We start from the raw sequence: 15164 nt of genomic DNA on the forward strand, positions 1-15164 counted from the left end.
AAAGTGAGTCACTAAATTATAAAAGTAGAGAAGTGCCATAGTCTAATTATTACATTGCTTCAAATGCTGATCTCATCCAGAAACACCCTAACAGACACATTCAGAAATAAACTTTTGTTTCATTTAAATTGCCATATAAAATTAATTATTACATTAGCAGATACTAAATTCAGGGTTAGGGNGTGACGTCTATCCTTTTACTTTTGTCTTGTATGCCTTAAAAAATATTCTCATCTCATCCCATCTCTTGTCTTTCAAATGGGACCTATGTTAAAGACTTTCTAATATGTGTCTCCAGCCTGGGTTGACATGAAACTTGATATGTTCGGCAAACCATGAGAGACTCTTTTTTTTTTTTAAATTTTCTTAATGTTTTATTTATTTCTAGGAGAGAGAGAGAGACAGCGTGAGCAGGGGAGGGTCAGAGAGNGGGGGGGAGGGGAAGGAAGGTGATGGGCATGGAGGAGGGCACTTGTGATGAGCACTGGGTGTTATATGGAAACAATTTGACAATAAACTATTATTAAAAAAAAAAGAAACTTGATATGTTCAAAACCATAAACATGCTATTTCTTGTTTTAGAAAATATTCCCCTTCCAGGGTACCTGGGTGGCTCAGTCAGTTAAGAGGCCAATTTCAGGGGCGCCTGGGTGGCTTAGTCGGTTAAGCGTCCGACTTTCGCTTANCCCAGGGTACCTGGGTGGCTCAGTCAGTTAAGAGGCCAATTTCAGCTCAAGACCCACATCAGGCTCTGTGCTGACAGCTCAGAGCCTGGAGCCTGCTTTGGATTCTGTGTCTCCTCTCTCTAGCCCTTCCCCTGCGCACACTCTGTCTCTTTGTCTCTCTCTCTCTCTCTTTCAAAAATAAACAAACATTTTAAAAATAATACTAAATAATAGAAAATATTCCGCTCCTGAAAACTAACTTTTTTGTCTTTTCTTTCCTTAGTAATTATGACTCCTTTTTTTTCCTGTTGCAGATTTCGTCAGCAATTCCCCTCAGAGTATATCCAGAATCTGATGACTTCTCACTACATCAGTTATTAAAACCCTAGCCCTCTTTCATTATCTTCTTTCATCTGGATTATCACAGTAGCTTTTTAACTGGTTTTCCTGCTTCCACTTTTGTTCCCTGTTAGTGTTAACATAACAGTCAGAGTGATTCTTTAAAAAATTAAGTCAGGTTATGTTACGCTTGTGCTTGGAACTTTTCGGTGTCTTCCTGTCTCGTTTAATATAAAAACCTAAGTCTATATCATGCATTACAAGACCTACAATGAATTGGCCCTCTCCCCACCCTTACTCTTCTCTGAACTCCTCTATTGCTGTTTTTTCCCTTGCTTATTCTCTTCCAGCCGCATTGGCTTTCTTGTTGTTGTTTGGACACACCAGATGTTTTCCCCACCTTAGGACCTCTGCACTTGCTGAAATATTCTTCCTCACTCCTGTCAAATTTTGACTCAAAAGATGTCATCTTAGAAAGAATTTTCTTGGATATCTTATTAATCCCCTTCCTTGATTTATTACTTTTCTATAGTGCTTGTCAATATTTAATAGGCCATATATTTTAACTTACTTATATTGCTTATTTTCTACAGTATCCAGAATTTAAGCTGGACAGGATTTTTTGGGGTTCAATATTATACCGCCAATGTGTACATTAATTCTTTACTTATTGTATGCATTCAATATTTGTTGAAGAAATAAATCACACATAACCTCTTCCAAAAAAAAAGAAACAAAATTATCAGCTTATTCAGAGCAGCATGCTAAAAACGTGATTTCATCGGAAATGTGAAGTAATTGTTTTTGCTTAAAATTTAACAAATATAAACAGAATTTAAGAAAATGAGCACTCATACACAGCTGGTTGGAGTTTAGATTGGTCAGCCATTCTAGAGGACTATGTAAGAATTATTAGAAGTCTATAAATAGGAACAAATATTAGGAAGTCTTCTTGGAATTTATTGTGCTAAAATATGTAACTGCAGTTCTTAGTACAAGCAGGTTTATCTCACAGTGTCATAAAACTGTAAACTGGGTAAACCTACAAAACGGAGAGTGATTTGGTCAAGTGGAATACTATGTAACCATTAAAAAGTTGTGTTGTAGATTAATTCATCATAGAACAGTGTTTGTTATATGTTAAGAAAAAATAGGTTACAAAATAGTGCATATATTGTTATTCCACTCCCGACTGACCCTCTTTTAAGGTATAAATGCATAGCAAAATAACTGGAATACCAAGGTAGTAATGATTGTTATTTCTGGTTTGTGAGATGATTTGTTTAAAACTGCTTTTTTCCTATGCTTTTCCATTGTATCAAATTTTCAGTGAAGACCTGATACTAAGAAGCAAACCCTCCTAGAATGCTCTTGCTATCCTGCTTGCTTTATTTTTCTTCATAGTAGCTGTCACTCTCTAACGTCTGTACTTTTTACTTCTATTTTATTGTCTGTCCTACCATTACCCCCACTAGACAGATTCTGAAGGGCAGGGAATTTGTTTTGTTCAGTGCTCTATTTCTATCCTTGAAAGTAGTAGGTGGTCCATAAATATGTGTTGAGTAATTAATGAATGTAATGTTTTTATTATAAGGAAGAACGTTGTGGTAAATACTATTTTGAAAAAAATGTCCCAAGAGAAAAATACTGCATAGGAAGTAAACACCACATTTTATAGCATACAGTATTATTTATTTTATTTTTTTAAAGTTTATTTATTTTGAGAGAGGTACGTGTGAGTGGGGGAGGGATGTAGAGAGAGGGAGAGAGAGAATTCCAAGCAGGTGCTGCGCTTTGCTGCCAGCTAAGAGCCTGACACGGGGCTTGATCTTACCAACTGTGAGATCATGACATAAGCCAAAGTCAGGAGTAAGACACTTAACCGACTGTGCCACCTAGGCACTCTTATAGCATACAGTTTTAATTCTGGGAAGAACTTGTAACAGATAAAGAATTATAATGAATTTTTTTTGTTTTTTTTTCAAGGTTTCTAAGTATTCTTTACAGAAGAAAGTAAGTGAAATGGTAAGGAAATTACAGAATATACACCCACTCTCCACATTAGCACATCGTATGTGTTGTATTTTTGTCAATATAAATGTTGCATTTATAGTAAAAAAAATATTTGAAATTAGATATTAATATCCTATTTAAAGGACTGAACTAAAGTTTCAAATATAGCTTAAGTGAATTGATTTCACAAATATGTTTCCAGATTTCATAAATTGTTTTTATATATTATAAAATAAATTTAACCCAGTTCCCAGATTATTGATAGAGGTCTTATTTTAATATCAAACAACAAGGAAATAAGAGTAACAAAACCTTTTATTTTATTATCTTTTCTAGATATTTATACAAACATGTAGTTATTAATGATTGCCTGAAAAGTTAAAGTAATATGAAATAACATTTGAATATAACACTTGGGCTATGGTACTCATTCTTTATTATTCAACAAGTGTTTGTTGTACATTCTTCTCTAGCATATTAAAAATTCATATTTGTATTTTTACAGCATACATAATATGCTATACTAAATATGTAATATTTAGTTGATATTCTCTCTATCCCTCTTTGATTCAGAAGGACTTTTTTTCTGTATTTTTGATTGAGCAAAATTATCCCATATCCACTGAAATCTGAGGACTTTTTGGGTGGGATTATGCTATTTCAGTTATTGTCTTTGGAGCTGACTGTAAGGCAAGTAAAAGTAATTTTTGAGTGAGGTTTATATATTATATATATGAAAAGGAAGAAATGAGAGATCACTCTTTATTAAATACAGAAAAATAAAGTAACTGTTTTGCTTCTTGAAAATGTTTTTGGTGTGTTAGAAAATAAAAAACCATAGAAATATTGCTAAGCTTGATCGAATAAAAGATGTGAAAATTCTGTCGCTGTTCAACTGGAAAGAATAAAGACAATATTGTCAGACTATTTTAAACTATGATTTTAATTAAGAAGCTGAAAAACTAGATTCCAGTTTAGCTTTAAGTACCATGACATTTGTACTGAAAGTCATCTTCAACGCTACAGTGGTTTTACACAAAATACAGTGAAATTGAATAATGTGCCCTCTGACCTGGGAGATAAGGCTACAAGTTAAAGATCAAAGGCAACATAAAATGTATTTTATTTTATTTCACTTTAAAATTTCATCAGATACATATAATCTTAGGAAAAAATGGAAACAAGTTTTTAGTAATTTCTGAGTATTTTGTTAATGTGAATGACAGCCTCTTAAGAAACTTTTAAAATGGTGTTTGAGTTATAATGTTTTTTTCTGACAGTTCAAAACATTAAATAATTTTCCATTAAAGTAATTTATATATTTATATGTACATTTAGTATTTTATGTCCATTCTGGCAGAATGTTAAATGTATCTTAGATAATTGATTTAAGAATTTAAAATAATCTTTTTAAATAAACATTCTTACATTATTCTTTTTACACTATTTTTATATGATTTAAATGACCTTGTAATTCAAAGTATTATATTCAGTGATTAACTTAAGCTTATTTTATTCAAATCATTTTTCTGTTAATGTAATTGAACTCTGTGGGCAAGACAAGAAGCAAATGGCTACTTGTGTCAAGGCGGGACTTTGGGAAGCAACTGATAAAGTTGAGTGTCCAAAAAGAAATAATTTTAAAAATAGTATTAAAATTTTAAAGAAGTTCTTGATATCCTGTATGTGAGCCTTTGACTAGTAAATTTCTGTCTTTTGGGAATTCAATAAACTGATTTTTGTGTAGGTGATAGAAGTGGTGATATGTCTCTAGATAACACAATTATGAATCCAAAGATTTACCTATCTCTACACTACCCTAGCCTTCTATGGAGCAAATGATCACACTGATCATTATCAATAGAAAGAATGCAACAAACAATGATGAAAGTAAACTGTAGAACATCAAATTAACTGCTATTGTGATTTGATCACTGCTGAAAATCTTTCCTGTTCTGTTCTCATCATTAGGTGACTATATTGTGTAACGAGTAGCTAGTAGGACTTAGTAAACAAAGTAAAAACTTATCTAGCTGCTTGTAGTTATATTTTATTTTTTTCTGTGTATTGCTTTTCATTAAAGAAAAGACTTATAAGAAAGATTTCTTTTTCTTTATTAAGTTAACATTTGAATACGGAAGGTTTCATATGATTTAACATTACCACATTCTTTTCTTACTTAGTAGAATGTTTGAGACTGAAGATTTGTCTGGAGATAATCTTCAAGATTATAAATATTATGTATATCTGTACACACAAATATAATTGTAACTTTAAGTTGGTTTTTTTAAAGTAGTGTATACTTTCTTTTTGGGACTAAAAAAGGTAAAAATATCTTTAAAAAGATGCCATAGGTTTAAAATAATGAGTTTTATAACCCCATTGATTTATTTTGGGTTCATATTGAAGAACTTGAAAGGTAAGTTGCAAAATAGATTTGAAGAATGTATGAAGTTTATTTTTGGGTTTTTATCATTTTCCCTGAAATTTACTTAAGATGAATTAATTATTTTAAGGGAAATTATTTTTTATCTGTAAAGGTTTTCAAGTTGGTCTTAATAAGGAAGTAGGAAAGGGAAAAAAGAGCAATTATGCCTTTAATTAGTAAATATAGTTATAAAAAGTTGTAATTAGTAAATATAGTTATATAAATACTATTTTTAAATTATTCCTATTTTAAATACTTTGAGGTTTTAAAGTAATCTTTTAGACCACACACACACTCTCTCTCTCTCTCTCTCTCTTAATTATGCAGGTGCTGTCTTTTTTTTCCTCTAATCTTGATACTCTCAGATTAAGTTTGTTAAAATTTAAGTGTATTGGGAAAGCAATGAATCCTAACATTTTCTTATGGACAAGTCTTTGCATTTAGTGCAAAATTGTGTAAAAGAAGAAAATAGCTTGAATCAATTCACAGAGTTAAAAAAAACATTATGTACTTAACTATTTCTTAGTCATCTCAATAAAATTGTCTTTATTATATCATGTGTAATATTAAAGTTTTAATAATAAGACTATAAAATTATTTATATTCTTTAAAATGTTCTTGGTTTATTACCAATCTGTTTTGTTGTTGCTTCCCAAAGAATTTAAGCTGTTTGCTGGCATGCAGTTAGAGGCAAACTTGACACCTACAACTAAATCAGAGCAGCCCACTAGGTTCATATATGAACAGTTCCATACGGACCTGTGTGGGCTAATGAGCTATAGGTGCCCGTGTAATTAGAAGGTCTTTATAGTATTTATCATGGCGACTGAATAGGCTAATGTATTTGAAATTTATGTCATGCAAACAAATGAAACTGCATTTTAACTGACTTGACATTGGCTTCCAGCAAAGGATGTTGGAATACAGTATATCACAAATTATTTTATGTAGAGAACACCTATGAAATCACTTTAATCTTTCCTTTAGTTTTAGTTATCAGGATTGTTAATCTTTGCAGGCATTGACAGCCTATTATATTTATGACGTTTTAACTGAAAGATTACGGAAGCCTATATTAATATGTAGTGGACAATATTGTTATAAAGGCTACTTAAAAATAGATCTGAACTGAAAATTGAAAACTTCCTTGTCAACAATGCTATGAAACTAGAAGTCAACCACAAGAAAAAATCTGGAAAGACCACAGATACATGGAGATTAAATACCATGATACTAAACAATGAATGGGTTAACCAGAAAATAAAAAAGATATTAAAAAGTACATGGAAACAAATGAAAATCAAAATACAATGGTCAAAACCTTTCGGATGCAGCAAAAGCAGTTCTAAGAGGGAAGTTTGTAGCCATACAGGACTACGTTAAGAAGCAAGAAAAATGTCAAACAACCTAACTTTACACCTACAGGAGCTAGAAAAAGAACAAACAAAACCTAAAACCAGCAGAATGAAGTAAATAATAAAAATTAGAACAAATAAATGATCTAAAAACAAAAAGCAATAAAACAGATCAATGAAATCAGGATCTGGTTTTGTGGAAAAAAAAACAATAAAATTGACCTTTAGCTAGACTTATCAAGAAAAAAAGAGAAAGGACTAAAAACCACAAGTGAGAGAAGCGACAACCAACACCACAGAAGTACAATTAGATATTATGAAAAACTATGTGCCAACTTAGAAGAAATAAATTCATAGAAACTTACAAAGTATGTTAAATCAGAAAGAAGTAGAAAGTTTGAACAGACTGATAATCAGCAAAGAAATTGAATAAGTAATTAAACTCTGAACAAACAAAAGTTCAGCACCAGATGGCTTCACAGGTGAATTCTACCAAGTATTTAGAGAAAAGTTAATACCTATTCTCAAACTATTCCAAAAAATAGAAAAGAAAGGAATACTTCCAAATTCATTCTATGAAGCCAGCCCTATTCTGATACCAAAACCAGATAAAGACACCACCAAAAAAGAAGACTACAGGTCAATATCCCTGACTACAATGAGGTATCACCTCACTACAATGAGGTATCTACAGTATCCCTGACTACAATGATGTATCACCTCACACCTGTCAGAAGGGCTAGGATAAAAAACACAAGAAACATTAAGTGTTGGTGAGGATGTGGTGAAAAGGGAACACTCATGCACTGTTGGTGGGGATGCAAACTGGTGCAGCCACTCTGGAAAACAGTATGGAGGTTCCTCAGAAGTTAAAAAGAGAGCCACTGTATGATTCAGCAATTGCACTACTGGCTATTTACTCCCAAAATACAGGAACACTAACTCGAAGGGAAATACACACCTGTATATTTAGAGCAGCATTATTTATAATAGCCAAATTATGGAAGTAGTAGATGAGTGGATAAAGAAATAAAGAATATGGGGTGTGTGCGTGCATACATACAGGAATATTACTCAGCCATAAAAAAGAATAAAATCTTACCATTTCTAGCAACATGCATGGTGCTAAGGAGTAAAATGCTAAGCAAAATAAGTCAGAAAAAGACAAGTACCATATGATTTCACTCATGTGGAATTTAAGAAATAAAATGAACAAAAGAAGAAAAGAGAGACAAACCAAGGAAGTGACTCTTAACTATAGAGAACAAATTGATGGTTATCAGATGGGAGGTGGGTGGAGGGATGAGTGAAATAGGTGATATGGATTAAGACATGCATTTGTTATGATGAGCATCAGGGGATGTATGGAATTGCTGGAGGACCGTATTGTACACCTGAAACTAATGTTACACTGTATGGTAACTAACTGGAATTAAAATAAAAACTTAAAAGAAAAATTACTTGAAATAATGCCTTCAGACTAATTTTAGTGAAATTGTATTAGGTTTCTCCACATCTACTAAAAGCAAATATAATTCTCTAGAGAATTAAGTGGTATCTTTTAAAAAAAAATTTTTTTTCTTTTCTTTATTTTTTTAATTTATTTTTTAAAAAAATTTTTAATGTTTATTTTTGAGAGAGAGAGACAAGAGACGGAGCCCAAGTNCAGGGATCGAACCCACAAACCATAAGATCATGACCTGAGCCAAAGTCAGATACTTAACTGACTGAACCATCCAGGGGCCCCAATTAAGTGATATTTTAAGAGGAATGGAATTTGGTTTATTATTGTTCATTGTTATTAGTCATAGTAACTACCCAGGTAGACATAAGATCTCTGGGGTAAGTCCCTTTGTCAGCTTTTTGCGTTAATAAATGCTACATGTTTAATTCAAATAATTCAGTAGTGAATTTGAAAATCCCATAGAACTGCATAAAAAACTTTCAGTTGATCCCTTGTGGTCATTACCAATGATATCACTTTGCTTAAAATCATTAAAAAGAATCTTTGAAAAAGTTAAGATTCGCATCAGATATGTCAAGATAATATAGTTAGGTAAACTTAAACTGTAATATGTATGTATGCTTTATTAATATTAGGGCTAATATTATTCCAAATAAAATTAATTAAAACTATTGAAGGCACTTTTCTTGGTTAAGGAATAGTAATAACAAAACATACTGTATTTATTCTGTATTGTTCTTTGTGTTTTATTTGTATTATTTCATTTTATCCTCACAGCAACCCTATCAAGGACATACTTTTAGAGTCTGTTTTAAAGATAGGGTAGATTTCCCAAGGTCACACAGCAGGCAGATTTAAACATAGGCCAACTAGCTTTTGACTACTATATTGTCTGTACTTTGGTTTTAAAGCAGTAGGAAATGGCTCTTTATTTTATGCAAAAGGAAATTTAGAGGAGACATTCACAATCAAATCAGAGAGTTTAGAATGGGTTTGAGAATGAATAGGGATCAGGGTAATTCCAGAGTTTGTGAAACAGGATGTAGAAACCCAGGACAGAGGTCTCATCAGTCTGGATAGGGTTGCTACCGAACTTCTTTCATTTTACAGTCTTTTTGCTCAAGTTTCAAATTCCAAAATGGTAGAAATCAGTTGATTTATTTTGAGTAATATGCCTTTCATTTGACTAGGGGAGATTAGAACCGGCAAATTTTAATCCTACTAGATTATAATGAGGAAGAAATATTTCAAGTAAATAATTGAAATTGTGATAATATTGGGTAGGGGAAACAGCTACTGGCCAGGTATATCTAACAAATTTGCACTGTTGGAACCCTACAGGACAACAAAAATTAATTCATAAAACAATTACTGAGTCAGGCAGAGAAGGACAAATACCATATGTTTGCACGTATAGGAGGATTAGGAGANGTTATGAAACCAATCAGTGGTTCTACTCCTACCAAGTCAAGATCAAAACCTTTAGAAAATGTTATCCATTGTATTAACATATTTCTTTTTAAAATTTATGTCTTTTTTTTTTTTAGTAGATTTTACATCCAATGTGGGGTTTGAACTCACAACTCTGAGATTAAGAGTCATATGCTCTACTAATTAATTGAGCCAGCCAGGCATTCCTCTTTTTTAAAATTTAAAGTTGTATTTCTAAATATGACAGAATGACCTCCTTTAGCTGAAAGCAGTGAAGACCCATATTATACCTTGGGTCCAATTTTTGCCAATTGTCTCTCAGCTTAGGTAGGCTTTCTACTGTACTATGTTGCCTCCCTGCCTCTGATAGATACTGTCCTCATCATTCAATTTTTTAAAGTTTATTTTTGAGAGGGAGGGAGAGAGAGAGAGAGGCAGAGGCAGAGGCAGATAGAAAATCCCAAGCAGGCTACATGCCATCAGTGCAGAGCCCTATGTGGGGTTCAAACTCATGAACTGTGAGGTAGTCACCTAAACCAAACCAGGAGTTGGACACTGAACCGACTGAACCACCCAGGCCCCTCTCATCATTCAGTTTTTTAATGCAGTGAGAAGGCGCTCTACTCATTAAAATTAAAAATACTTGAGTTTTGATAATGCACTCATAATTATACCCCCAAATAAATTCCTTTCCTTAATTATCAAGAGTATTACTTTAACATTCCCATGATTTTACTTGGTGCTGGCCTGGACTAATTATCTTTTCTATAAATTAAACCAGTTGAGTTTTTAAAAAGAAATTGTAAAGAAGAGCAGCATAAATTTAAATGACCGTTTGTTACCAAAAAAATGTGCTTTAATTTTACACAGGTTTAGAAATATCTCCTAACATTTCTTCCCTGTGGTGTACTCAGCACTTTTTCATGGCCTATTTCATAACAATAGTTATTAAAAAACAGTACATTTTTATGTATGTTTGAACATATATGTATATTATAGGTTTGTAACATTTAAAATAACTTCAAAATAGGAACAAAAAGTCCAGTTACATCTTCTGGCTAAAGAAGATCATCAGAGGCAACTGAATGAAATTGAGAAATATTATGCCACAATAACAGGTCAATTTGGATTGGTAAAAGAGAATCATGAAAAATTAGAACAAAATGGTAGGTGTTTTTTATTTACACTTATATATTTAATAAGAGTGATTAAATGGGCTTACTTATAATGAATAAATTGAGCTTATCTAGTAATAGTAAATGGTATTTTAATAAATATTATTTGTGTTCAATAATAATGGTATATATTGCCTTGATGCTATTTTCCCTGTCCATTGTAGTTATACTTTCCTTAAAATGTATGTTGAGTATAATATTTTTCTAAATGTCTTTAATGTTACAGTACAGGAAGCGATACAATTAAACAAAAGACTTTCAGCTTTAAATAAAAAACAAGAATCTGAAATATGCAGTTTAAAGAAGGTATGATTGATACAGTTCTATAGTATTAGAATTACAGTGTAAAATAATTAGTTTTATGAAATATTACTAGAAAATGTTGGGTAGATATTTTTTGCTTTAGAAAAAGAAAATGTTTTAAATATAGATTTATAAACTATGAGTTATGATTCCAGTAAGTGTAATGAATAAATTTATTCTAAACCATTCAAAATATTGTTTCTTGGGGCAGCTGGGTGGCTCTGCTGATTAAGCATCTGTTGGTTTCAGCTCATGATTCGTGAGTTTGAGCCCCACAGTTTGTGAGTGAATTCAAGTCCTGCATTGGGCCCCGCACTGTCAGTGCAGAGCCTGTTTGGGATTCTCTCTCTCTCTCTCTCTCTCTTTCTGTCTCTCTCTCTCTGCGCTTACCCTGCTTGTGCTCTCTCTCTCAAAATAAATAAACTTAAAAAAATATTGTTTGACTCTCACCAGTTGCATCCATTTTTATGGTGACATGAGTAGCCAATAAACATGTACTATATGTCAATCTCATTAGCACCATTTATGCATTCATTCTTTAGTATTTGATTGACTGTGTCAGGTACTATGTGATGTGGCACTAAGAGTACGGGTCCAAAGAAAATAACACATTTTGTTGCGTTTTTGAGGTGTATAGTCCAATGGAGGAATTAGACACAAAAGATATAATCACCCAGATCAAATAATTAAAACTGTTATAAATGATATGAAGAAAAAATAAAGGATTTGATGACATTATAGTAGGTGAATTTATTATGTTGGAGGTAAAGGGGTAGGGGAAGGAAGAGAATAATGTTTTAGGCAAGGAGAATAGCATATGCAAAATCCCTGAAGCAGGAAAGATTTTTAGTAGTAATAGCTTCTAAGACTCTTGGCTAGGATTAGGTACAGTCAAGAGTTTAGTATATGTGAAGGACTGGAGAAGTTTGGTATGTCTGGAGTAGCATGAGTGAAGGAGTACATTGAACATTGGACTCTTAAATTGGCAGAAGGCCATAAACATTTTATTTTTCACATCATAGTCATTGGCTCAGAAGTAGATGACCTTAGCCAGTCGTTAATAAACCAGGAGGAATGTAAACCCCACTGTGGCTGTCAGTCAGTTCTCTACATGAGAGACCAAAAAGGAGGAAGCTGATGGTGTGGATGCCAGATTGGTGTGAAGTAAAGAAACCTGTTCTTTGATGACATTTTTGAGTCCTTGGATCCACCAACCCTACCATTCCCGTACCTCTTGACTTTTCAGTTTTGTAAATCAATAAATCCCCATTATTATATAAGTTAGTCTGGTTTGGATTAGTTTAATTTTCCATTATTTGCAACGAAAAATACCCTCACTGATAAAACGTAAGACTAGTATGAGAGGAAGAAGTAGGAAGACCTTGTTCTTATTTTCTCAGCGAATGACCTCCTGTTTCCTTTCCCTGTTCGCTTCAAAGCCACTTTGGACCACCTCCCTATCTCCGAGAGTTTTATATTGTGTGTGTGTGTGTGTGTGTGTGTGTGTGTGTGTATTTATATATATAGAGAGAGATACCTGTCCTTAACTAACACTCAGTAAGTGCTCTAAACTAACATTTACTGAGTGCCACTTAAATATTTGCTAATAAATTACACTTTGTAGTCATCAATGTGCAAAATACCTTCCGTTTGTCCCTCCAAATTCAGATGTATCCATCCTTTTCTCCTTGTAAGGCTTACCAGTGTGGATTTCATAAGCATTCTCCTATCTTCTGGCTTCCTATTGAGTTGGGCCAGTAATGAGCAGCCTGGACAGGAGATAGGAAGAAAGAAAGAGCATGAATTCCCTTTCTGTGAGGTCATTTCAGTGTGGCCTTGTCCCTCAGTATATCACTAGTTCTCTCAAGCTGGACTACTCTGTGTAATGCTCCCTTTCTGGGTTCCAGTAACTTATCTTTTTGTTGTTTTTTGGATCTGGTATAGTGACATCTCCATTGCTGCTAGCCCCTAGAACTTGCACTATATTTTATGGTTCATTTATATTGTGTCTACAGTTGTGTGAATATGTCATCTTTAAATTATCCTAATTATTTGTACCATCTGTTTCTTCTTGGGATTCTTACACTTGGTAAGAGTGTTAACATTAGTGAAGCCAAGCTTCTCAATTTAGTTTCTGTATAAGCTGATTGGTTGATTCAGTACAAAGAAATTTCTTTTTCACCAATATTACACCCTAAACCTCAATAAATCATTTTTGCAGTACATATTTTGGAAAATCTAAATTTTGGGTATGTGTTTTCATCTTGGTTTTAAATGGATTCTTCTTTTACAAGAGAAGAAAAACACCCCAAGCCTTTAGCTACATATATATACTGAGTTTCAATATTTTTATTTATTTATTAATTTAAATTAATAAACTTTATTTTTTAAAAGGGTGCCTGGGTAGGTCAGTCCATTAAGCATCTGACTCGGGTCATGATCTCATGGTTGTAAGCTTGAGCCCTGCATTGGGTTCTGCACTGAGTGTGGAGCCTGCTTGAGATTTTCTCTCTCCCTCTCTGCTCCTCTGCTGCTCGTGTGCATGTACTCTGCTTCTCTAAATAAATAAACTTTATTTTTTAGAGCATTTTTAGCTTCGTAGCAAAATTGAATGGAAAGTACAGAGAGTTCCAATATACTACCTGACCCATACATGTACAGTCTCTCTCACTATCAACATCCTGTACCAGAGTGGTGCATTTGTTACAATTGGTGAACCTACATTGACACATCAGTATCATCCAAATTCTGTTGTTTACATTAGGATTCACTCTTGGTTTTGTAATTTATCTGGGTTTGAGCAAATGTTTAATGACCTGTATCCACCATCATAGTATCATACAGAGTAGTTTCACTGCCCTGAAAATCCTCTGTGCTCTGCTTTTTCATCTGTCCCTTTCCCTAACCCTTGACAACCACTAATCTTCCTACTATCACCATAATTTTGCCTTTTCCAAAATGTTATAGAGTTGGAATCATATAGAATGTAGCATTTTCAGGTTGGCTTTAGTAGTAATATGCATTAAGTTTTGTCTAATTCTTTTCATGGTGTGGCAGCTCTTTTTTTTTAATTTTTATTTTCTTTTAGTACTGAATAATATCTCATTGTCTGGATGTACCACAAACTATCCATTCTCCTATTGAAGGACATTTTGGTTGCTTGCAAGTTTTGGCAGTTATGAGTAAAGCTACTATCAATATCTGTGTACAGATTTTGTATGCACAAAGTTTTCAACTTTTTGGATTAATACAGAGGAGCATGATTATCTGGATTGTACGATAAGAGTATGTTTCGTTTTGTAAAAACTGCCAAACTGTCTTCCAAAGTGACTATATCATTTTGCATGCCCACCAGCAATTGCACATTCTACATGGGTGTGTAGTGGTATCTCTCTGTTCTGATTTGTAATTTCCTAATGACATATGATGTTGAACATCTTTTTATATGTTTACCTCCTATCTGTATATCTTCTTTGGTCAGGTGCCTGTTCAGACCTTTTATCCAGTTTTTAATTTAGTTGTTCATTTTCTTATTGTTGGCTTTTAGGAGTTCTGTGTATAATTTGGATAACAGTCCTTTATCAGATGTGTGTTTTTAAAATAGTTTGTCTCAGAAGTTCCTGGGTGGCTCAGTCGGTTATGTCTGACTTTGGCTCAGGTCATGATCTCACAGTTCGTGGATTCAAGCCCGGCAGGGGTGCTGTGGTGACCACTCAGAGCCTGGAGCCTGCTTTGGATTCTGTCTCCCTCTCTCTCTGCCCTCCCCTGCTCACGCTCTGTCTCTCTCAGTCTCTCAAAAATAAAAAATATTAAATCAGTCAGTCAATCAATCAAGTAAGTCCTAGAGTTGGGCAGTGTCAGTCCTCTGACTTTATATTGAATTAACTATTTTGGGTCTTTTGCCTCTCCATAGAATCACTTTGCTGATACTCACAAAGTAACTTGCTCAGATTTTGATTGGGATTGTAATGAACCTATAGATCAAGTTGG

At 33.4% G+C, this 15164-nt stretch overlaps 1 protein-coding gene across 13 annotated transcripts in view; it reads left to right on the forward strand.

Annotated features, from left to right (window-relative positions):
* Positions 1-15164, forward strand: part of CCDC73 (coiled-coil domain containing 73) — a 143149-nt gene that overhangs the window by 79966 nt on the left and 48019 nt on the right. For 10 of the 13 annotated variants that reach the window (XM_077772853.1, XM_077772863.1, XM_077772852.1 and 7 more), the window contains 3 exons: positions 2991-3029; positions 10727-10862; positions 11098-11177. In XM_077772853.1, coding sequence (XP_077628979.1) covers positions 2991-3029; positions 10727-10862; positions 11098-11177 — 255 coding nt within the window. The remainder of the gene's footprint in view (positions 1-2990; positions 3030-10726; positions 10863-11097; positions 11178-15164) is intronic. The other 3 variants (XM_077772860.1, XM_077772864.1, XM_077772865.1) reach the window with 1 other exon arrangement.

This window comes from Crocuta crocuta, unplaced genomic scaffold, assembly GCF_008692635.1.
Source record: "Crocuta crocuta isolate KB4526 unplaced genomic scaffold, BGI_CrCroc_1.0 scaffold382, whole genome shotgun sequence".
Lineage (NCBI taxonomy): Eukaryota > Metazoa > Chordata > Mammalia > Carnivora > Hyaenidae > Crocuta > Crocuta crocuta.